Below are 24,709 nucleotides of genomic sequence, written 5' to 3' on the forward strand. Positions count from 1 at the left end.
TGAAAAAACAAAAAAACTCATGGCCATCAATTCAATTTTGACTCCTAGTGACCCTATAGGACACAGAACTGCCCCATAGGGTTTCTACGGCTGAAAATATTTCTAGAAGCTGACTGCCACATCTGTCTCCCAAGGAGCAGCTAATGGTTCAAATCGCCAATCAGTTAGCAACTGAGTGCTTTAACCACTGTGCCACCGGCTCCTTTCAATGTTATAGGCATGCAAATAGCTGGAACCACACAAAGCAAACTGTTTACAGTGGTTACCTCTGGGGAATGGGACTAGCAAAGAAGAAGAACAGTTCACTTTTCGCATGTACATTTGTATATGACATTGTAAATTATATATGTAAATAAAATTTGCATGTGCAAATTCAAACATTTAAATCTATTAAAAGCAAACAGTACTTTCATAGTTTTATAAAACCTATGGAGATGATGAACTAAACTTACTTAGGATTAGCACACCAGTTATGGGAAGTTAGTATTTTTAAAACTCTAACCTCCCCTGAAGGAGCTCGGGTGGCATAGAGCCTAAGGCACTTGACTACTAACCAGAAGGCCAGTGGTTCAAATCTACCAGCCACTCCTTGGAAGGAAGGCTGGGCAATCTACTTCCATAGAGATACCGCCTTGGAAACCGTTCACTATGAGTCGGATCCTACTCGACAGCAGTGAGTTTGCGTTTTGGGGCTGGGACTATGCCTTGCTCATCTCTGAGCGCAGAACACCTCTCATAGAGTAGGTGATCAGTAAATGGCATTTTGGATTTCCCCAGACAAGAGAATGCATGGTCCCTGTTGAATCTCACTTTTGGCAGTTGATGGTGTGTGAGAGGTGTCGGGTGTGTAGATGAGGGAAAAAAGGAGAGTAACACACCAGATTTAAAGCTGCTCAAGCAGCTTTCAGATCCTGACAATGAAAGATAATTCAAGTGTAAACCCCAACAGGCTTTAATTACTAACTGATGGGGAAATGCCTTCCTTTGAACTCCAAGAAACTTTCCTAAAAGAAACAACCCTGCACACAGGAGCCAGTGCCATCCTTCTCGGTCGCAGGCGCTAACAAAAACCATTCACCAGGTTGCTGCTGGCAGGCTGTGGGGCTGCAGAGAGCAGGATTCCTGCTGGCAGTGTGGGTGGAAATCAGTATTTGCTCAACGAGAGCTGGTAAGGGAAAAAAATTGTTCTTCCTTCTCAAGCTTACCCCGGACTCTTCCCAAACAAGGAAGAGTACCGCTCAGAACAATCAAGAGAATGTGAGATGGAACGTCTGCTTTCAGACAGATTAATAGCATTAATAACAAAGCCAAGGGAGCAAAGCTCTCATTTAGCACCTTTCTGCATTTCAGGTCTACCAGCCCTCCACAGAGAATTAAAACAGACATGCTCTCGGGACCGGGAGTGGGGCTCTTGTCATTTGGTCGTCCTCTACCACAGAAAGCTTTCTTTCCTTCTTGCATGTTCCTTCTTTCATCTTGTCCTCTTCCTTCCTGGGTTCTGTACATGAAACACTGCAGACTACAGAGGCCCTGACTCCATTAGCTGAGGGGACACCCGGCGTCACTGGTGTATACAACGCGAGTGTCACTTCCACTCCAAGGGGTGAGCTCCCAGCACCACTTTAGAAATCCTCCCCACAGAAAGAATAAAACACCAATCTCAAATACTGTTATCTTTTTTTATTCTCCTTCATCATTCAGGTTTGTTCAGCACATTACAATAGACATGAAGGGGGAAATAATTGCATTTTTAAAATTCAATCTATCCAAATAACAGCCACGAAGAGAAAAATAATTGCATTTTTTAAGCGCAAGGTGTCCAAAATACATTAGACTACAAGAAACCATGCCATATCTCTTAAGGGAAAAAATGGCATTCAAAAAATTAATTTGATATTAAGGTTAAAGATTAAGACCAACCTCCAGGAAAGCAATGGGAAAGGTTTAAGTGCATGTGTTTTCATTCCAATTTTTTTTTTTCCACAGAAGCTGGAGTGATGTGTGAGATTTGAAATATTCCAATTCTTTAAGGTTTCTGCACTAGTATATAAATAAAAACTAAGATGCTGCATAGTTTCAGTGGCTTTCAATTTCTTGTTTGATCTCAGAAATGTACGGGTGGTCTTTGCCATGAACTATTTCCATGATTGCCAGGGCCTGGGGAAGAGAGAGACAAATTGAAACCAAATTGCCTAAAACCAATTCCCTTGCACTTCCTCCCAGGCTAATTTTAATTTACGTTGGACCTCTCACTTTAAGGCCTAGGATACAACCAAACTAGTTTTTAGAACCTATGTTCTCCTACATAATCTGGCTTTTTAAAATTTGACACAACATAATCTGGTTACCAACTAGTCAACCACTCTCGACCGCTGAGTCAAACATTCTTCAAAAATGTGCAGGTAGTAGCTAGAGAAATCATGTAGGTGACATGAAACCACTCCCTCCTTTCAAAAAGTTCTTTCCTCTTAATATTCTAGAAAACATGAAAATAAATGCAGGTTCAATTTTGAGAAGTTACAGAGAATGTATTTATTAAGGTTTTCTTTATGTTGAGCCAATTCTAACTCATAGTGACCCTATAGGACAGAGTAGAACTTTTCCATTTGGTTTCCTAGGCTGTACTAGTTATAGGAGTAGATCACCAGGTCTTTTCTCCCACAGAGCTGATGGTGGTTTGAACCTCTAACCTTTTGGATTGCAGCTGAGCACTTAACCATTGCACCAGCAGGACTCCTTAAGGTTTCTTTATAGTGAGGCAATATAAAGTGGTGGAGTTTCTAATGGCTCTATCATTTCCAAGCTGTGTGATCTTGGGCAATTTACTTAACCACTCTGTGCCTCATTTTCCTCATTTTTAAAACAGGAATATACCTACTTCTCATGGTTATTAAGGAACACTGGTAGCATAGTGAATAAGGCATTTGGCTGCTAACCAGAAAGTCAGCAGTTCAAATCCACCAGCCACTCCATGGAAGGAAGATGGGGAGATCTACTTCTGTAAAGATTTACAGCCTCAGAAACTCAACAGGGGTTGCCATGAGTCAGAAATGACTCGATGGCAGCAAGTGTGGTTTTGGTTTTTCTTTTATTTTTTCATGGTTATTAATACTCAAAAAATGTTTAAAATAGTGTCTGACATATAAGATGCATACATCAAATGTGATCTATAAGAATTTATCTTGCTCTTTAGAATTCAACTATAAAGCTCACAGATAGAAATACTTATTTTCCCAAACAGGGAATTTTTGATGGCTCATGACTATGATGTTGTTGTTGTTGTTATGTGCCGTCGAGTCAGCCCTGACTCTTAGCGACCCCTCCTTGGGTTTCCGAGGCAGTATCACTACGGAAGTAGGATTGCCCAACCTTCCTTCCGATGATAGGGGGTTTTTTTCCATTCATTTTTATTATACTATTCTCTTCCTAAGAAGCTCTGGTGGTATAGTGGTTAAGGCATTTATTTGGCTGCTAACCAAAAGGTCGGTTGTTCTAACCCACCAGCTGTTCTGCAGAACAAAGATGGGGCAGTCTGCTTCTGTAAAGATTTACAGCCTTGGAAACCCAACAGGGGTTGCTATGAGTCAGAATCAACTGAGTGAGTTTGGTTTGGTTTGGTTTATTCTCTTCCTAAATCTCAAGCCAATAGGAGACAGACCAAATAACAAGGTAGGGCTTTAGGAATTAACTGTTTTAAAAGGTATTCTCCTCTCTCCTGCCTCTCTGCCCGCCCCACAACCACTGCCTTGCATTAATTTCAAGATTCATGCTCTGTGTTCAGATATATTCTGCCCTCTTGGATCTTTTATTGAATTACCTACCAGTACTGCACAGTTATTAAGAGGTAAGAAAAGGCTGACAATGGGACCTAGCTGGTTAATTTTCCCTCAGCTTCACTAAGGCAATACAATCCCACAGTTTAAAAACTGAAAATTTCACGCTTAATCCATACTCTGAGCCTGGGTGGGCCCTGACCCATTTGGGATGTGGAGCCCTCCATCACAAATAGCCTATTAGGAAACTTTGGGAAAATCAGGAGAATGAGGCCTACAGGCCTAGTTCCTGGCCCCAACATTTATAAACATTCTCTGACAAACCAAACCAAACCAAACTCACTGCCTTCGAGTCGATTCTGACTCACAGCAACCCCCATTGGGTTTCTAAGGTGGTAAATCTCTATGGAAGTAGATTGCCCAGTTTTCTTTCCATGGAGTTGCTGGTGGGTTTGAACCACCAACCTTCTGGTTAGCAGTCAAATGCCTTAGGCACTATGCCACCAGAGCTCCTTTTACATTCTCTGATAAAGGCATGTAAACAGATTTTCCCGACCGAAGTTTGCATTTTACCATTAACTTCCACTTAGTGAACAGATGGAGAGTCAGTATTTAGAATGTTGGCTCTAAGCTAGCCTTAGAGGCAAAGCATCAGGCACAGCCTCCACTCTGACTGGCAGCACAGGGAAACTCAGAAATTGACAGGCAAATGCTGCTCAAGATCTGGGTCCCCCCGTGTGTTTTAGCCCCAGCACGAGGGAAAAGAGCTGGAGCTTTGGACTCAGAAAGACCTCAGCTTGAATTAAGACCTCACCATGTACCTTGCTTAACCTGCCTGAAGGTCAATTTCCTCCTCAGGAAAATCTATCTTATTAGATTTTTGAGAGAATTAAAAGAAAAAACATAATCAAGGGCTCTGGCATATAATTAGTATACAAAGCAACTCTCTATATCCAATCCTTTTGATTTCACCACAATTGGGCACTGTAATTCTGTAAATTCTAAAGGAGACAAATGGAGAATTCCCTCACCAAGGTCTGTGGCCCAGTCAGTGACCTCGGCCCATTTCCAGGGCTTCACACAGGAGAAGGGCAGTACCCTCTTCTTTTCTCCTGGCTTTGAGCTGAGCCTGTGATCATGGCCAGCACCTCCCAATGTGGGCACCCTTCCCTTAGAGGACACGGGCACAAACACCACCCCGGCTCAATTAGTTGCTCCATCCCCTTCCACTCCTATGGCCAGAGGGTGGGTCAAGAGCTGGTCATTCTCTACTGAACACAGCTTTTCAGAGTTTGTATGCATGAAGGAAGTGGGTTAAGGCGGCTGTCCAAGCACCGGGAACACTAACCTCATGTCATAAGACATACCTTCTTTAGGGCTTTCTCTCCTGCAGTTTTGTTTTCCAGGCCCATGTATAGTCTTCCAAGCTTCAGCCACATGGAGGCCACATTGAGGGAGTACAAAGGATAATGCTTACTGGAAGAAGAGAAAAGACAACAGGCCACCTGATCAATGGCTGCCAAGCAGCCCCCAGCCCCGGGCCCAGGAAGCCTGTGGCAGCTGAGCTCATGGTCAAACTCTCCATGGCAGCTGGGCCTCTCCAAACCCTGCCAGATTCTGGGCAGGTAAGAGTGGATGGTTCGCCACTGCCTACTCATCATAGACACACTTTGTTTTATGTCATTATGTTTCTAAAAAGCTATATTAAAAAATTGGAGAATTCCTATCCAAAAACATCTATAAACACAATGTTCAATCCTAGCCCAGATTTCTGTATTTCAGGTGTACCCAAATCAAGGCATTGAGAAAATATCTTTTAAAGTAAATGTCCCATTTATGAGGACAGCAATTAGGCCTATCACCTCACCTTACAAAGACAATACACTTAAAACCACACACAGCTCAGTGTGTCTCAAGACCCTGCTTTCTGTCCCATCCTGTGATCTCTGTTGGTTTAGTGAAATGATAAGCTCTCTGAAGTCAGGGCAGAGCTTATCTTCTAGAAGTGCTTTCTCCATTGGCCAGGAGGGGGCTTTATATACAGTGGGTCCTTTCTTCCCGGTTTTAACAAAGGCCTGCCTAGAACAGTAGCCTTTCTTGCAAAGCAGGGTCCAGGAGGCAGCTCATAGCTGAGTGTATGTGTGTGTGTTATGTGTAAATTTTGTTTGTTTGTTGTATGCTGTCGAGTCGGACCCGACTCATAGTGACCCCTCCTTGGGTTTCCAAGGCAGTATCACTAAGGAAGTAGATTGCCCCATCTTCCTTCTGAGGAGTGGCTGGTGGGTTTGAACCGCCAGCCTTCTGGTTAGCAGTCAAGTGTCTTAGCCACTATGCTACCAGAGCTCCTTACGTGTAAATAGGAGGTGTTTATTTACAGGCAGATCTGTTCCACCCCCTCTATCTTGAAAGCTTGTCCCAAAGTGACAGGTTCCTGGGCAGGAGGCAGCTGGGAGGTAGCCTGGGACCAGAGCCCCAAGGTAGGCCATAGCTGAACCTCCAGGTGGGACTCTCTAGGCTAAGGAAGAATTCAGCACAGATTGTTCTGCTGGGAGAACAATCACAAGGCTGGGATACTTCTCACCCTCTGGCCCTACCCCCTACACACACACCAGCTCTGTCTTCCCCACAGGAAAGTGTGCACAAAACCAGAGGACTTCCTCACCACCCCACAAGGAAGGGACAGCTTTGAGATTATCCCCTACTGAAGAAATTCCATTTCCAAGAGCAGATTTCAGAAGCTGGCTTCCCCTTGAGCTCCCCCTGCTGGCTACTCAGGGTAATGTGGGGGTAAGTGGAGGGCCCAGTTAGCAGTGGAAATTCAGACAAGAAACAAACCTTACAATCCCCAATCTTGGAATCTGAAAGAATACTGAGGGCATCTAGATTAGTTAGAAACACCCAAGATGCTTCTGGAACACACAGATTTCCAGGCCTAATGCCAAGAGACTCTAGTCCACTTGGTCTTGGACAGACCCTATAAATGTGTAATGTAAATATATGTAACAGTGCCCCATGATTTGCATCCAGGCCATTACAGTGGCTAATCAGATGACCAGAAGACAATGTCATGACTTCCTTCAGTCGCTTACCTTAAGGTTTAAGAACCATCTTGGCCAGGAAACTTCCCACAGCTAGTTTTTGCTACCATTCCAAATTTAAACCCATCTTATTTTATTCAACGGGAGACATTCAATCATCACATCCAATCTACTGCTCCCAGAGATGCCCCATTTGCAAAGTGGGGCTGCAGTTTGAAAAAGCAAAAGAAGGTGTTAATAATGATGGAAAAGCAAGGTTTCCAAGACCACCAATTACTGATTAATAAGTGCCATTTAACTTAAGAGGAGTGGTGGGAACATAAACAGACTGGGGGGGGGGGAACCTTACTGCCATAGAGCTGATTCCAACTCATAGTGATCCCCCCTTTGGGTTTCCAAGGTGGTAAATCTTTACAGAAGTAGATTGCCCAGTCTTCCTTCCGTAGAGTGGCTGATGGGTTGAAAAGCCACCCTTCTGGTTAGTAGTCAAATACTTTAGACACTACGCCACCAGAGCTCCTTAAACAGACTGATGGCTATCTAACACTACCCTGGATTAACTACTACAGATATAGCCCCTGGATGGACCCTGGGAGGGGTCATGCCCCAGCATCCCCTGCATAACCTCTGGTTCTCCTCCAGATGGTGGAGGTGCAAGCCTGGCCAGATGGAGCAGCACTCCACACCTGTCCCTCCAGATGTGGGTGCAAAGAGGAGAAAGCTGTTCTAGGCATGTTCCAGCATGGCACAGGAAGAAGACAAAGAGCCAAGGGACATATTCCGAACCAACACATTCCATTAACTTCCCGGGACGATCAGAAAAGCCACTGCAATCACCTGTAGGGCTTAATGATTTTCTGTCCATATCGCAGAGCTCCTTCCCAGTCCTGCATGTACAAGCAGACACCCATGGCCTGGTACATCATGTGCAGCATGTACACATTACTGTCTTCAAACACGGAGCTCATCTTCTCCTGGCTGAGCTCGCAGATCTCCAGCAGCTCACTAGGGGGTGCTGTGGCGTCAAGGAAATGACAGCGAGGCGCAGTCAGCTTGGAGCCGGCCCAAGGCAGAATTCAAGGAGTTGTTTTCCTCCACTGGGCTCCCACCTTCAGCCCCGGAAAAGGTAAATTATATAAAATCAAGCAAAAATGAAAGGAATGATATTTTTCTTGAAGAAACAAACTAGGAAAAACTCAAGACCTCAAATGTGTACTCAAACTAAGGAATTTTACCCACAGGGAACACTCTCTCAGCTTGGCTATAAACATTACTAATTAGAATCACAAACCTTCAGTCTTATAACTGAATTCATAGCCCCACCCAAGGCAGGAAGCTCTGAGCACTGCAAATGGGGCATTTTTAAGGAAGGGGCCCCAGCACGGGCAAGTGCTTTCTTAAGTGAAGAAATATATAAGAAAGTTGAGAATCTCAAATTTCCTTCCCTTGGTTTTAGTTCTATACTCTGGACTACAAATCTAATTCCTTTTTGATTCCCAAGAAAATACTATGATGTGGTGGTGGTGGTTTTTAGGTGCCGCTGCGTAGATTTTCAACTCACAGCAACCCTAAGTGACACAGGAGAACTTCCTTGTAGGGTTTCTACACTGTAATCTTCATGGGAGCAGAACGCCAAGTCTTTCTCCCATGGAGCCTCTGGGTAGGTTCAAAGTGCCAACATTTCATTAAGCAGCTGAGAACTGAACTGTTGTGCCACCAGGGCTCCAGTATAGTGGTGAAAAACATAGATTTTGCTAGTGAGCAAACCTGGGGCAAAATCATGGCTGTACCAGAGTAAGCTGTGCACCCTTGGGCAATTACTTTATACCTGTGAGCTTGGTTCCTCATCTGTGAATTGGGACCACAATATCCCTCCCTCATAGTATCCATATGAGGATTAGCTGAGACGATGTACATAAGTGCACAGTACACTGTGTAATGGCCTTCAAGAAACTACTCCTTCACAGTCTTAGAGAATAAAACTCCTCCACCAGGTTGAGCTCCTGACCAAATGAGTCACATAAGAAGTAAGAACTTTATAAACTTTGCCTATGGTTGGCACCACCCCTAATGGGTGTTCAATAAACCTTCACACATTTACCAGGAGACATTCTTCCTTCAAAATTCAGAATTTTAAATCCATTTTTATCCTGATTCCCAGCTTCCCACCACCTCTTGCCAAGGGAGAGACAGTAGACTAAAGGATAGCTGTAAAGGATATATTTATAGTGCTTGGCTCTCCGGAATTCCTCAATGACGTTGCGTGCGTATCTGACCATGTCACGGATGGCTTCTGCCTTTGGAGGATCTGTGAGCTTCCGGATTTCCACCTTGGCCTTATCCTGAGCAAAATGTCCAAAAAGGCAAGCTGTTACCCCCCAGGGAAACCATAGTAGTTGAGAAACCTCTCGAACAATACATATTCCTGTGTGAAGGGAGATGGATTTGCCTTTCTAGGGTTATAAAAGATCAAAAGGAAATCAGGCAATGGATCTAAAAGACATTCAAAATAAACAACAAGAATGCAAATTATCTAAGCCAAAATGTACTGTCATGGAGTCAACACATAGTAAATCCTATAGGACAGAGTAGAACTGCCTCAAAGCATTTCCAAAGTTGTAAATCTTTACAAAAGCAGACTGCCTCATCTTTCTCCTATGGAGTGACTGGTGGGTTCAAACGGGGGACCTTTTGGTTAATAGCCAAGAGCATAACCATTGTGTTATCTAGACAGTCCTTAGCCTAGAATGTGTTTGCTAAGAGCAGATATGTCCGTTCACACATCTATAAATCATCAAGAGAACAGAATAAAGAAGAATGGCACTGATAAAACAAGGATTTAGGCAAAGCCAAGGAAAATTCCACACATTCTGGTTAGCAGATTGGAAAATGTGCCTTTTTCCTCCCCTCTCTTTTTGAGTAGTCATTTCCATTCAAGAAATACTCATTTGACAGGTTCCTCTCTTATTAGTAAGGAATTCTGGTGGTGATGTGGTTAAAGCACTCAGCTGCTAACCCAAAGGTCAGCAGTTTAAACACACTAGCTGTTTCATGGGAGAAAGGTGAGGTAGTCTGCTTCCATAAAGATTCAAGGCCTTGGAAACCCTATGGGGGCAGTTCTACTCTGTCCTATAGTGTCACTATGAGTTGGAATCGACTCACTGGCAGTGGGTTGGGTTTGGTTTTGGTGTCTCTTATTTGTCCAGTATGATGGAAATGTTCTCACCAGCTACGAGGAGCAAGTTTGTACAGACACCTTGTCTAACTGGATTCCATTTGGCTGTTTCAATAAGTCTGCCTTGAAGGGTCAGAGGAAAGAAAAAAAAAAGTCCTAGGAGGGCGCATTCCAAGTCAGGCAGGGAAAACTCATTCTGCAGCGATCTGAGATGGAGCAAGTCAGTGTGCCCCTGGTGCATGAATAGAACTTACCTTGTCTTTGGTGGTGCACTCCTGGCATTCACAGGTAAAGAAGTAAGAATCTCTTAACCGGTCATTCCTATCTTCTGTTGGATACAGGAGGTCAATATAGCTGGTAAATACCTAAGAGGCCCAAAAAGTTGAAGCTTTAATTTGCTACAGCTAAAGCCAGACCTTATCATCCTCATGGCTCTGCAAACATATGCTGTTTACTTTAACATACAAGTTCCTTAAGCTGACCAGTTGCCATCAGGTTGATTCTGACCCATGGAGACCCATGTGTGTCAGAGTCAGACGGTGCTCCACGAGGTTTTCAATGGCTACTTTTTCAGAAGTAGGCCACCAGGCCTTTCTTGTGAGGTGTCTCGGAGTGGACTCGAATCACCAACCATGCAGTTAGCATTCAAGGGTGTTAACTGTTGGCACCTGTTTTGGTTATCTAGTGCCACTCTGACAGGAATATACCACAAATGGGATGACCTTAACAAATAGGAGTTTATTCTTACAACTTGGAGGCTTTAAGTCCAAGTTCAAAGTGCTAGGCTCTAGGGGCTGGGTGAAAGCCCCTCAACCTTGGGGTCCAGCTCTGCCTCCTGCTCCCGGCCCACTGCAACCAGAGGCATTTCTTCACTCAGACAGCTGCTGGCTGCTGAGACTGAGAAGCCCCAAAGTTGACAAGTAAAAAGGCACAGTCCCGATGTTACCAAATCACACAGCAGGCCATTAACTTAAGTCCACTGTAAGTCCCAAGGTCGGCAGAGCATAGCAGGCTGCTGAGCAATGACATGGCTACATGCAGGGTCCAAGCGTGCCATAGGCTAGAGACCATTCCCAAAGCTGCTACTTATATATATGGGAAGCAGCCCACATACCCAAAGCAGCTACTCAGCTGCTCACTAGATTCCACCATGGAGTTGATTACCAGTCTCATCATGGGGAATACGACATCCAGCTGCCCAGCCACTCAACTAGGCCTAGCCAAGTTGACATACAACTTTTAACTACCACAATTCCACCCCTTGTCAACTTGACATCTGTACAGATCTCCTCCACTGGGTGGCTCCACTCTCCTAGTTCCTGAGTGGCAACCTCACCCCCTTGGCCTGGCAGGCCTGTTCCTTTCCCTCTTGGGCATGGCAGCCCCGCCCCCTCACTCTTGGGCAGTGGCTATGGTTCCATCCCACTGGCTCACATGAACGAGCAGCCCCACACCCCAGAACTAAGTTGGTGAAGGCCTGGTTCTTTGAAACCTAGGGGCCTGTGGTCATTCCACCCCAAAAGGCCATGGTCCTACCCTTTCAGGCTGAGGCAGCTCCGCTTCTGCCAATTAATGACAAAGGCAACCCACTCCGTTGGAAAACTTCCTGCGCCCAAAGCACTTGGCTTTCTTGCTCCGTAGGCCGGCCAACCTGCTACTCCATTTCATGCCTGTCTCTTCTACCAATTAACACCTGAAGGCAACCCACTCTGCCAGGAAGCCGCCTACCCAGTGGCACCCGGCTTTCTCCTCTGTGGGCTGGTAAGCCTGTTGCTGTTTAATGACGGTCTCTGGGCTCTGTTACTGCCATCTTTCATGCTGGTCTCTCTGCTGGTATCTCTCTGCCAGTCTCTTGGCTCTGCTCCTGCCATCTTTCATGCCGTATGTCAGGATATCTCTGCCAGGGTCTCAGGTCAAGGACGCACTCCACTCCTGTTTCCACATTTTAGGCATCAGTGAGAGCAGCACCCCACTCTCTTGGTACCAAATACTGTTCTGGTTACCTAGTGTCACTCTGACAAGAAATATACCACAAATGGGATGGCTTTAACAAACAGGAGTTTATTCTTACAATTTGGAGGCTTTAAGTTCAAGTTCAAAGTGCTAGGCTCTAGGGGCTGGGTGAAAGCCCCTCAACCTTGGGGTCCAGCTCTGCCTCCTGCTCCTGGCCCACTGGAGCTAGAAGCGTTTCTTCACTCAGACAGCTGCTGGCTGCTGAGACTGAGAAGACCCAAAGTTGACAAGTAAAAAGGCACAGTCCTGATGTTACCAAACCACACAGCATGCCATTAACTTAAGTCCACTGTAAGTCCCAAGGTCGACAAAACATAGCAGGCTGCTGAGCAACGACATGGCTACATGCAGGGTCCAAGCATGCCATAGGCTAGAGACCATTCCCAAAGCTGCTACTTATATATGGGAAGCAGACCACATACCCAAAGGCAGCTACTCAACTGCTCACAGTAGATTCCACCATGGAGTTGATTACCAGTCTTATCATGGGGAATACGACATCCAGCTGCCCAGCCACTCAACTAGGCCCAGCCAAGTTGACATAGAACTTTAACTGCTATAGCACTACACCCAGGGAACTCCTTTTAAACTGAGAAACTAGCTAATGTTCCTCCTTGTGGTGTAAATGAACTCTACACAGTGGAGCTCCTCTTTTCCCCTTCTAAAACAAACACACACACACACACACAAAAAAAAAAAACTCACTGCCATGGAGTTGATTCTCACAGCGATATAGCGACTCCCATTTGATTTCTGAGGCAGTAAATCTTTATGAAAGTAGATTGCCCCATCTTCCTTCCATAGAGTGGCTGGTAGGTTTGAACCACCAACTTTCTGGGTAGTAGTTATATGCCTTAGGCACTGTGCCACCAGAGCCCTACAGAATCAGGGAGCCCCTAAAACAGTACACTGTAGAGTTGAAAGGATTTTTGCCTCTTTTCTTCCCCCAAAGAGAGCAAACTATGCATTTGTCCCAGCAGCAGACACCTCTGCCTTGTATACAGAAGCACAGGCCACACCAGGCAAAGAGTCACTCATCCTTGGGGTCAGACCTGTGCTGCCTCTGCCTGGCCTTTATTTAGGCTCTTTCATTCCATCATCTGGGAAATCTCAGATGCTTTTGCTGCTCTCATTGCAGGGGGACCATGAAGAAGCAAACCCTGATAGGTCTCCCTTTTCTCCTTATATCAGCTGGCAATGTAGTGAGATGCTTAGCGCAGTGGGCTGGCAACCAGCAGCTCTGGATGACACCAAAAGTCAGTCTAGGGAAGACATAGCTCCTAGAATACCAGTCTGCTCTCACGTTACCTCATGGGTAGCTCCTGGCCAGAGGACCTGGAAACACTTTACCTTTGGGTTCACTGGGTTCTCCCCACCTTCCTTTTTTTCAGGTCTATAACTAAGACTTGGAACATATGGAGGAGACCAGCACTTAAATGTCCATTATCTACTCACTGGGATGGCACTTGCTGATCATCCTACACAATCAGGCAAATGTCTGATTGAGCAGATGGACTTAACAAGCCATCAGTGAGCCAGTCACCCCAGGCACTGCCAGGCAGGCAAGGGAAGAACAAGAGTGGGTTAGGTGCTTGTGGGGCAGCCAAGGTCTGCCCAACACAAGGGTAGTACTGGAGATCTCATGGCTTATTCTCACACCTTGGGCAATGGACTCCTTTGACTTTCAAGGGCAAGTAACCCAAGTACTGACTGCCCAGGCACTGAGTGAGGTTGCTGCATTTTAGATTTATGAGAGCATGATGGCAAAGAGAACAGGGCAAGCCTTGTCCTGCCTCACATGGCAAGAACCTGCATACTTCCCTTTGCAATGAATGATGGACATATAGTGCAACAAACAGAAGGGCCCAGAAGGTGGCGACAAAGGCCACTCCAGTGTCACTGCCCAGCTAGAGCCAGCCAGTCTGGGTGACAAACTGCTCCTCTCTCACTCAGTAAGCACAGGTGCCTGGAAACTTACATTGTGACTGACTGGAATTGTCTGTTTTAAAAAAACAGGCATTGGACAGTCTACACAAGACATTCAGAAACCCAGACTTCCTGACCCACCACAGGATGCCCTCTTCATGATGAACTGAACAAAGAGAACAAAATCCAATCTGTGCTTGAGGCTTGGGGCCCCACTTCATCTGTGGACCAGTTAACAACTTCCACAGAAATCAAAGCATTTATCATTTAGCACACTGACAATTACATTTAAAATCTCAAATATCCAGACATGTAACTTAAAATAGCATTAAAATTATTAAACTGAAATTCAATCTAAATTTCAATCTAAAAATTCATGGGTCTTGCTAGGGATTTCATTGTTCATTTAAGAATACACAGCATACATACAGCAATTTACCAGGCAGGCCTGATGCGAGATGTCTTCTAAGGTAGTCACAGAATCACTGCTAACATCACAGCACAAGGAAGAAAAGGGAATCACTGAGCTAGCCAGTGACAGGATATGGGCTCTTCTGACAGAGATGTACCCATTCACCAGCTATGTCTCCAAAATAAAAGCTAATGGTACCTTTTGGGAGTCCCTGGGTGGTACAAATTTTTAATGCACTCAGGGGTTAAGTGAAAGACTGGAGGTTTAAGTACATGCAGAGGCACCTCAGAAGAAAGGCCTGGCAAATAGCATCCAAAAAATCAATGATTAAAAACCTGCGGAGTTCAGTTCACCATGAGTTGGAGTTGACCGGGCAGCAACTGGTTTAATGGTGCCTCTAATCCATAGACTGCCCCTATTCCCCCACTCAGAGTATTTAAAAAAAAAAACTCACTGCCATCAAGTCAGCTCTGACTCATAGCAACCCCCATTGGGTTTCTGAGGTGGTAAATCTTAATGGAAGTAGATTGCTCAGTCTTCCTTCTATGGAGTGACTGATAGGTTTGAACCACCAACTTTCTGGTTAACAGTCAAATGCCTCAGGCACTATGTCACCATACAACTAGTCATCTGAATTACATTTCTAAAAAGTAAATTACGGCTCTAAATTCATACAGGGATAGGTACAAAAAGGCAATGTGTCATTTGGAGCTGTAGCTCTTCAGCTACTACTGCGTTCTTGTTCTCCTTTAAAGAACAATACTTTTCACTGTTAGGGCGAAGGAGAGGACCAGGCAAAATTTCACGGTTCGGAAAAAAACAAAGCAGCTTAAACTCAATTGTTTGGCAATAGGTATATACAGACTCTGAAGAGAATCAATAACTTCATTTTATTTGTTTTGGCAATCTCTTTTTTCTGCAAATCTCTACAAATCTTCATGAGAAATTTAGTTGAATTGAATTCATACTTTCTGCTTTATTCTTGACCAAACAAGGAAATGGCAGGCCTTAAAGAGGGAAGCCCTAAAGTGTGTGGCCCCAGGGGTCCCCAGCCACAGGTCACAATGTGACAGTAGCACTCTGAAGGACCTGAGGACTGACCTGGCATAACTCAGGGCCAGTGTTCTCAAGTAATACTGCATAGATAGTGTAACAGCCCTTTAAAACAGCTGCCATAAGTATACTGCCAACACCACATTTGGCGATCCACTCACCTCATCTCCTGGGTTGATTTCCTGTACAGCTCTTACTTCTGCCAGGGTCCCCTTATAGGTTACAATCACGTTGGGACAACAGCTATGATTCATCAGTGCAACGCTGCCAATCAGAAGAGAAGATCCCACTTTTTCAGTGAGGTACAGAGACCTTTTAGGTGACTCCACTTGGATGTTCACTTGCTAAGATAGAGTAACTGCATCTTTGCAACACACAGGAAAAAAAATCTAATAGCTGGCCATCATATTCTCAGAGGCTGTTCTGCATGCATGATCATATCTAACATCTTAGCCTTTCACAGAGTCCCCAGTGGTGCAAATGTTTAAGTACTTGACCACTAGCTGAAAAGATGGTGGTTCAAAACCACTCAGAGGAGCCTCAAAAGAAAGATCTGGCAACCTGCTTCCGAAAGGTCAGCCTTGAAAACCCTCAGAAGGAGTTCTAATCTGCACACATGGGGTCACCATAGATCAGAATCGACTTGACAGCAGCTAACAACCACCACCTTTAACAGCATTGAACGTTGAAAGCCACAACTAAAAACAGTAAGCCAGAAACAAACAACAACAAAACCCTACAAACATTCTTTCCTAATAGATGCTGTACTCAAAACCCAGTGCCTCCAGCTAATTGCTACTCCACTGCACACTGTAAAAGACAAATGGTTGTCATTATCAAGCAGTGTTTTGCATTAGTGGACTATATCCAGTGTGTTTTCTTCAGATGCCGAGAAATCATCACCATGGGGGACTGAGCTCCCAAAGTGGCTGCTTGTGATCCCCCCAGCCCCCGCCTCGAGCCCTGCAGAAGCCCATTTGAGTCTCTCTGCACCTCAATTTCCTCATCTGGAAAATTGGGACATTACTGTTCCTGCTGTCACTGTCTGCTTTTCAGGGACAGCGAGGAGGATAGAGAGATTCGCCTATGCGAAGGGCTTTGAGCTTTCTGATTATATCAAGGTCAAAGTTCTAAGAACAGAAATTTCTAAACTACAGGGAAAAAGTGCTTGATCTCTGAAAATGCTGTCTTTGAAATCACAATGCCGATATGATTTCAGCCCAAAGGGATTTTTCCCCCAATTAAAACTGCCGGAAACTGGGGCTCGTGTTCCCGTGGGCACACACATCCACACACATAATTGCTTTGGTGGCCAGTGTCACCTTCTTGACACTTCACTGACCAAAACCCTGCTCCTGTTTGTCCCTAGATTGCAAAAAGGCCAGGAGCAAGTGGTCCCAGGTTTGGATGGGGGCTGATGCCATGGACAAGGGCAGACTGGCCTGCCTCTAGCTCCAGAGACCTGAGTAAAGTATTGGCTGGCCCAGTGCTCAGGACAAATACATAGCCATTTCACTGTCCTGGTCTGTTGGGACCTGCACTCTGGCCTACCTGACTTCCTGGCAAGTGTCACAGGGGGAATCAGGCCTTAGGAAATCTAGTCAATCAATGTACTGAGACGGTAGTCTCATTCAAGGAAAAGCACACAATAGACCCATGGTGTAGCAGATGTGTTAAGAACATCATTTTGAGACAGATTCATGGGTGTCTCTTTAATGAAAGGGAAAAATGCATAAGCCAAAGGGCCCAAAACAACTTATGTTTATGGTACCACAATTCTCTCAGTAATTGCTGAACACCTTAAACAACATTAGCCTTCATCCTACTTTTAGTCTTTAATATACTGTGATGGATTGAATTGTGTCCCAAAAAAAGATATGCTAAAGTCCTCACCTCTGCTGGGGAATGTGCCCTTGTTTATAAAGATAACACTAGAAGGAAGTCACACCAGAGTAGGACAGAGACACAGAAGCAGACACGCAGGGGGTAAGACAGCATGTGAGGGGCCCTCTACAAGCCTAAGAACACCAAATGTTACAGAAGCTGCAAGAGACGGGGTAGGACTTCCCCCACCACAGAGCCCACAGAAAGCTTGTCCTGCTAATGCCCTAAATTTGGACCTCCGGAATTGTGAGACAATACACTCCTGTTCTTGAAAGCCACCCACTTCCTGATGTTTTGTTTGGCAGTCCTATGAAACCACGTAGGAGCTCTGGTAGCATAGTGCCTAAGGCACTTGACCGCTAACCAGAAGGCTGGCGGTTCAAACCCACTAGCCAATCCTCGGAAGGAAGGTTGAGCAATCTACTTCTGTAGTGATACTGCCCCGGAAACCCAAGGAGGGGTCGTTAGGAGTTGGGTCTGACTCCACAGCAAATAACAACAATAACAACAACAACAACAACAAGAAACTGAGACAGACACTAAGAGCAGAGATATCGCACAGTCTGTATTAGTGCTGAGATTGTTACCTGAAGGCCTTCTACAGAGGGTCCCCACACTCTTTTTCACCTTTTTCCCAAAAGCAAAAGTCTCAAAGAACCTCCTGCAAAAACACTTCTTTCCTTGCTATCAGAATTCAAACTGCAGATGGCATCATTTTGGCCTCAAGGATAGTAATGTGAGATGAGTAAACTTTTTAGTTCCTGTGGTTCAATCAAGCCTGAAACAACTGCTCACGAGACAGTGCCCTGTACAAACTCTTCTGTCTCTCTGACCCGTATGATGCACAGAGCTTGGCAACAACAAACAGACACAGTAGGAACAAGTACTTTGTCCACAGCAAGCACATGTACACATCCTTACATATGCTTCAGCCTAAAGCCATGGTTCCTCTACTATAGAGATAGCAGCATCACTCTGGATTGGAAATGATGTGCAACATGTGTTAATTCACACTGGCGATGCAGGAAGGGCTCCTTTGCTCCATCTATGAAGCAAGGGTTTCATTTCAGGGGACTGAAGCATTTGGGAAATACCCATTCCATCAAAGAGACGACAGCAAAGCCATTCTTGGTGATCCATTAATGTCAGAACTATAAAGATCTCCATTTGCCAACTGGCTAGCCAATCTTGAATTACCTGAGTACTCCTAAAGCAGAGAGAAAAATACTATAGCTCTTTGACATTTTTCTCTACTTTATTACCTTCCCTCCAAATTATGCTGTTTCTAGACTGGTATTTTCAAAAAGGAGAGATGGAGAAGCAGCTCACATATTCTCTACACAAGCCTATGACCAACTCTTGGTTGGCAATTAATGTTTCCCTTTGAGTATTAAAAACCCCCAAAGATTTCCAGAATCACAGATATGCAGAAAGCAAATTTCTCAGCAGGACACAGGCTGTTTCTTCTATGAACACTATAAAATGTTCTTTAATAACAGCTCTCTGGCTGGTGGGACTTAACAAGCAACTGTTCTCTTAACGACTACCTTCAGATCCTTAAGTGTAGGGGAAATATTTTGAAATCTGGCAGAATTAAAAAGGTGTCTTAATTCACTTGGAGTGTCATGTCTGCCACATGCAGTGAGGTGGGTTATTTAAATATCAAAAAAATCAAATCAGTGTTAAATTAGCAAAAAAGAAAAGAAACCAAGTCAAACTCAGCCTACTCAGGAAATATTGCTGATCCCAAATGAGAAAGTTCTTCGTCTTCAATTGTGAAGCCATTACAGTTAACCTGCAGTGAGAAAGGGGGAGAAATAAAGAAAAGAAAAAAAAAAATGAGCTAAAGCTTCTCCCTGGAAAGGAATCATTTCTTTAATTTTGACTAACGAACCAGGAAGATGTTATGGTTTAGTCATTTTAAGACTTTCCTTTTTGGCCATGGTTTCCTTTGCACAAACATAATTTAGCCATCAGTCCCATGTGTGAACAAATAAATGCAGGACAGTTAGTGTTGAAGCATCCGTTAGTATGGTCTACCTACCCAACTACATTCAGTGGTCCAAAAATGCTAAGAATGAAAGAAAGCTATGGACTGAAATCTACGTATTCACATGGAGTTAAGATACCTGAAGTTTAATCCCAATTATGCCACATATTTGTGTCTGATCTTGACACAATCACAGTTGCTCAATCTTCAACTTTGTCCCATTAAAAAGGGAGTCACTGAACAGTGCCTATCTCATGATATGAGGGGGTACAGATGGAAGCCCTTTTCCATCTCTTCTAATGGCTCTCCATCCCCTTGAGAGGCAGGGTGAGTGAGGGCCTGAAGTTAAGGAATTGAGAATCTGTGGTCCACGTCTCAGCCAAATCAACCACTAGCACTTGATCATCCCTTGAAAGAAAATACTGCACTGAGCAATACTCCAAGGGCTACCCTCACCATTGTGGAAGTTCAACTTAGGGCTAAGCAGTCTGAAAATGAAGAGTATACATCCCCAAATTCTATACATTCATGCCTTCCACAGGCATTTATTGAGAGCCCTTATGTGGCAGGCACTGTGGACAGAAAGATGAACAGGCCAAAATCTGTGCCCTCAAGGAACACCTAGTCCACTGGGAGACAATTCAGTGGGTGTTCTCCACATGTATCTAAAATTTTGGAGTTGGGTGGGAACTTTCTCTCTTTACATTTCAGATGATACAACTGAGGTCCAGAGAAGAGCAGTGACTTGCATAAGGTTGCAAAGCTAATAGGAAGCAAAAGTTGAGCCCTGCTTGCCCCACAGTGCGCAGAAGGCTCTGTGAGGCACACACTCTTCACACCTGGAGAAACTTCGCTGGTACATTTCAGGTCAATGGGTGACTTTTTTAAAACTAGCATGTACTAAGCATGCACTTTGGGCCAGATACTATGTTAGGTGCTGGGCACTTACCATCTTCTAAATCCACAATACTACACTGGCATCATTGTAATTCATTTTACACATGTGGAAACTGAGGCTCAGGGATATGATCCAGACCATATAAACAAGGCAGAACAGGGGTTAGAATTCAAACTACACATTCTGACAGCCAAGCCTGATCTCTTCACACTATTCCATGTTTCTTCTAAAACCATTCTGGCTGACTCAGTGTTAATGTGGCTCATTTTACTTAAAATTAATGGGCCAATGTAAAAAGCTGGGAGATCTTGCCACACATAAAAGTAAGGGTTATGACGAGTTTGACTTGCAGTATTTACAATTCAATATACAAAGAGTAAAAGGGGAGGCTATTGCAAGTTGGTAAAACAATCCATCACCTTTGAAATCCTGAGGTAGCTGGGCATTTCTAAACAGAAGACTTAACATATTAGTCTTTGTGCTAACTCCAAGTACCTTAACCTAGTCTGTATTCAGGAGATTAACCAATGACCATTAGCCAATGGCCATCAACCAATATTAGGTGAGAGTAAATCAGGATTTAGCAAAAGTTATTAGAGTGTCAACTCTGCACCCTACATCTTACTAGGTACTGAATAATCTATATCCAATCTCAGAATGGACACTAACATGCCTCAGCAGTGTCTGGTGCCCATAAGATAATAAAAATTTGCAGAGTGAAAATAAAGAGAATTTAGTAGCAATTTTCAAAATAGTCTTGGTACAGACAGCTCCTAATAAACTCTAGGGGTGCGGTGGGGTGCTTCTCTGCTTCTTAGTCTCTCTCCTTCCCTGATGCCATCCCAGCTGGTCAGCTCTGACTCCAGATTCCTTCATATGCAAATGTTCTATGACCATCAGTCCCATGGCTGCCTGTCCTTCCTGCTCCTCTTACTCTGGAAGACTGTATATTTCTTCATCAGCAAAGGCTCCTATAAGCACAAGAGTCATTGCTGTTCCTTCCTGGGAGGCAGTGATGGTGTTTAAGCCAAACTGCATAGCAATTTGCTTGCCAGCTTCCCCTGCCTTTGAAATATCCCTAGAGAAGAAAAGTGAACTTGCATATTAAGAAATGCATGGACCATAGTCCTTTTTTTCAAGTCAAATCAGGCTTAAGTGCCTTGCTAGAGCTATTCTCATAATTAGCATTTAGACTAGATGGAGGCTGCACACCAAAAATATACTTCGCAGGCATCCATTCACTCCCAGTGATTAAAATACACCTCGATGCTGTCGAAGGAGTATAGTCACCTTGTGCTGCCAGCTGCTGCTGGGCCACAGTTCAGTCACAACACCCTCCCAGGAACCAGAGAGGACAGCGATGAGGCTGGAACAGCACAAATGTAGCTCAGTGCTGAGAGGCAGGACCAGAGGGTGGCATGGTGCTGGAGTGGCACTTTTTTTGTTTCCAGTTTTCTTTGGGGATATTGAAAGCCCTTTTTGAAATTTATATAGGAAAAAAGATATATGTGTGTATGTGTGTGCATATATATATAAACAAGCACAACCTCAGAATGAATACTGTGACGTGATATATAAGCATATAAAAAATGGAATTTCAGTTAATTTTCATAATTCACATATTCCATATTTGCAAATATTGACTGTTTTTGTTACTGAGTGTCACCAAGGCAATTCTAACTCATAGCAACTTCATGTGACAGAGCAGAACTGCCCTACAGGGTTTTCTTGGCTGTAATCTTTACAAAAGCAGATTGCCAGGTCTTTCTGCCACAGAGCTGCTGGGTGGGTTCAAGCCACTAGACTTTAGGTTAGCAGCCAAGCATTTTATTGTTGTATCACCAGGGCTCCTTGTGAATCCACCTACTTGCCAAACTTATTTGTAATCCCAAAACCAATACTTGTGGCACTTCTGTGGTCATTCACAAAAGGCACAGAGTGGTGAAAAATCTGAGTTACCCAACACACGTTCCCAGATGAGATCAAACAAGGTGACGCTCTGCCTTTCTTGTTTCAGCTCTCATACTGTAACAAGTATCTTTCTCATGGTCTATTTAATGCCATGTTTTTCACATTTTTGTTCTTTTTGTTGATGTTTTCACTGCTTAACATGCCCCCCAAATAGAGTGCTAAAGCACTGTCTAGTGTTCCAAAGTGCAAGCAGGCTGTGATGTACCTTATGGAAAAAATGTGTGTTAGATAAGCTTCATGCTGGCATGAGTTACAGTGCTGTTGGCCATGAGTTCAAGGTTAATGAATCAACAACATATATTAAATAAGGTGTCTTTAAATAGAAATACACATTAAAAAAAAGTTATGTATTGATTGGTTGACAAAAATATTGTCATCAGATGTTTGCAGGAACCTAACCTTGCATTTGCCCTAGGAACAGGAACTCAGTGTATGCTAATTCAGTGTTTGAAGTGACTTTATAGAATATAACTACTGTAAATATCAAGAGCTACTCCTCAGAAGGAATGTTGGGCAATCTACTTCCATAGTGATACTGCTTTGGAAACCCAAGGAGGGGTCACTATGAGTCGGGTCCGACTCGACGGCACGTAACAACAACAACAAATATCAAGAACAGACTATGAATGTATGTATGTATGTGTGTGTGTGTGTGTGTATGTTTTTATAAAAGCATACAAATGTCCTGGATTTTCTGAGTCAGTCCAAATTTCAAAGACTCTGAGCCGTTTCCTCCACAAATCTACTTGTGGGATCAAATACCTTGATTTTCAGTGTGAAAATACAGTTCCACAACTGTGCAGCAACATTGAAGAATCCTTTTTGTGTGTGTGGTTTTTAACAGCTACCCAATAGTAGTAAGTCTACATAAACAAAGTCTATAAAGGAGCTGGCTGAACTGTTAACAGTGAACAATGAGAAGTGAGGGATGCCTTCATTCTCTTTTATTCATCTTCACTGAGCATGTGCTGGGATGAGGTGTAGAGACAGAAAGACTCATTTCTTTATATGTGTAATTTTTTTAAGTGGTAGAATTAAAAGTGCTTTTTATCTTTTTCTCCTCTTTAACATTCATGTTATACATGCTCACTGTAGTAAATCACCAACAAAAAATTGCTGCAGCCTTCTTCCCCTGTCTTGACAATCAATGCCCAAGCCTGAGCCTTTCCATAAGACCCAGGTTCCAACGCTTTAATCACTTTGAAAGTTACTCTTATTTAGAAGCCTCTCTAATTTTTTTTATTACCTCTGACTTTGGTAAACCTGGGATTTTCTAAACAAGATTTCTTAGCCATCATCAGGAAAGACTTTCCACAGCTAGACCCACACGGGCTCCTCTCTGTGACAACTATTTTTCCTCAGGCAATCAGAGAGGGCTTCTCAGGGGAACCTGGATATTTCTCTGTTTTAGCAACACAGTGTATGAGTTGTTTTTTTTTTTTTTTTGAAAAACAGATGGGAAAACATTATCAGGCGGAATGGCAGACCTATGAAAAGTAAAATTTAATATAGTAGCTTCAAATCATCAACTTGACAACAATAGGTGTTTTCTAACTGACAACAGCTTTTTCTTTTCAAAGAGCTTAAAGTATACAGTGGTCCCTGGGTGGCACAAATGGTCTGCACTCAACAGTTAACCTAAATGTTGGTGATTTGAACCCACAGTGGTACAGCAGAAGAAATACCTGCAGATCTGCTTCTATAAAGATTGTAGCCAAGAAAATCCTATGGAACAGTTTGACTCTAACACATGGGGTCACCATGAGTCAGAATCCACATGATGGCAAATGGGTATTATAAGAACAGGCAAAAGTACTGGGTTATTGGCCACTCATTTATTTTCATTAATTCTTTCTGAGGCAGAGGTAAATTTTCTGCACTCAACTCATCAATGAGGACCAGCCCAGAGAGGAACTGGATCTGTGGGAGATCACCTGGAAAGGCTGTGGTAAACAGGGCCAAACAGGTCAAGAGCCTTGTCATCAAGGGATGCCTTCATTCTCTTCCATTCATCTTCACTGAGCACGTGCTGGGATGAGGTGTAGAGACAGAAAGGCTAGGGGAAGTGTTACTTGAGGCTGCTGTTCTTACCTGTGCAAAAAGTACTACCAGGCTCTCAGTGCCAGGAAATTCTAGATGCTTGGAGTAAAAGTGGTGGAGAGCAGCAATGTCACTCTGGATCAACTCCTTCTTCTCATTGTCTAACTTACTCAGATCTGTGGATAAACAATCAAATACATCACTCACCAGAGAACAAACCCTGGAATTCTAGCACCATCTTTCTCTTCTTCCTGTTAACTGGCAGAGTGCAAATTTGGAAAAAGAAAAACATGCCATTTCTTCTTTTTTCCCTCCCTCTGACAACTGGAAGTCACTCCAGACACAAAATTTCCAATTTGGAAATGAGTGGCAATGAGTGATAACCAGCCTTCGCCAGCCCAGGGCCCCAAGTTGGCCCTGGACTCTCTATAATGGTCAAACTAGGCAGCCCCTTGATTTAGTGCCTTCCAGTAAGGTCATCAGCTTTTTACAGCACTGCAATTCAGCAAAGACCAAAAATGTTCAGCAAGCCAGGA

At 43.9% G+C, this 24,709-nt stretch overlaps 1 protein-coding gene across 1 annotated transcript in view; it reads right to left on the reverse strand.

The window, feature by feature from the left end:
* Positions 1 to 2,076: 2,076 nt before the first annotated feature.
* SMYD2 (SET and MYND domain containing 2) overlaps positions 2,077 to 24,709 on the reverse strand; it is a 68,598-nt gene continuing 45,965 nt past the window's right edge. Inside the window, exons 5-12 of the mRNA XM_007952608.2 lie at positions 24,225 to 24,349; positions 19,002 to 19,069; positions 15,552 to 15,654; positions 10,241 to 10,351; positions 9,033 to 9,153; positions 7,649 to 7,823; positions 5,141 to 5,249; positions 2,077 to 2,157 (exon numbers count right to left, since the gene is read on the reverse strand). Of these exons, the coding sequence (XP_007950799.1) occupies positions 2,077 to 2,157; positions 5,141 to 5,249; positions 7,649 to 7,823; positions 9,033 to 9,153; positions 10,241 to 10,351; positions 15,552 to 15,654; positions 19,002 to 19,069; positions 24,225 to 24,349 (893 nt within the window). The remainder of the gene's footprint in view (positions 2,158 to 5,140; positions 5,250 to 7,648; positions 7,824 to 9,032; positions 9,154 to 10,240; positions 10,352 to 15,551; positions 15,655 to 19,001; positions 19,070 to 24,224; positions 24,350 to 24,709) is intronic.

Source organism: Orycteropus afer, unplaced genomic scaffold (assembly GCF_000298275.1).
Source record: "Orycteropus afer afer isolate SDZICR_OR568_19922 unplaced genomic scaffold, OryAfe1.0 scaffold00013, whole genome shotgun sequence".
NCBI lineage: Eukaryota > Metazoa > Chordata > Mammalia > Tubulidentata > Orycteropodidae > Orycteropus > Orycteropus afer.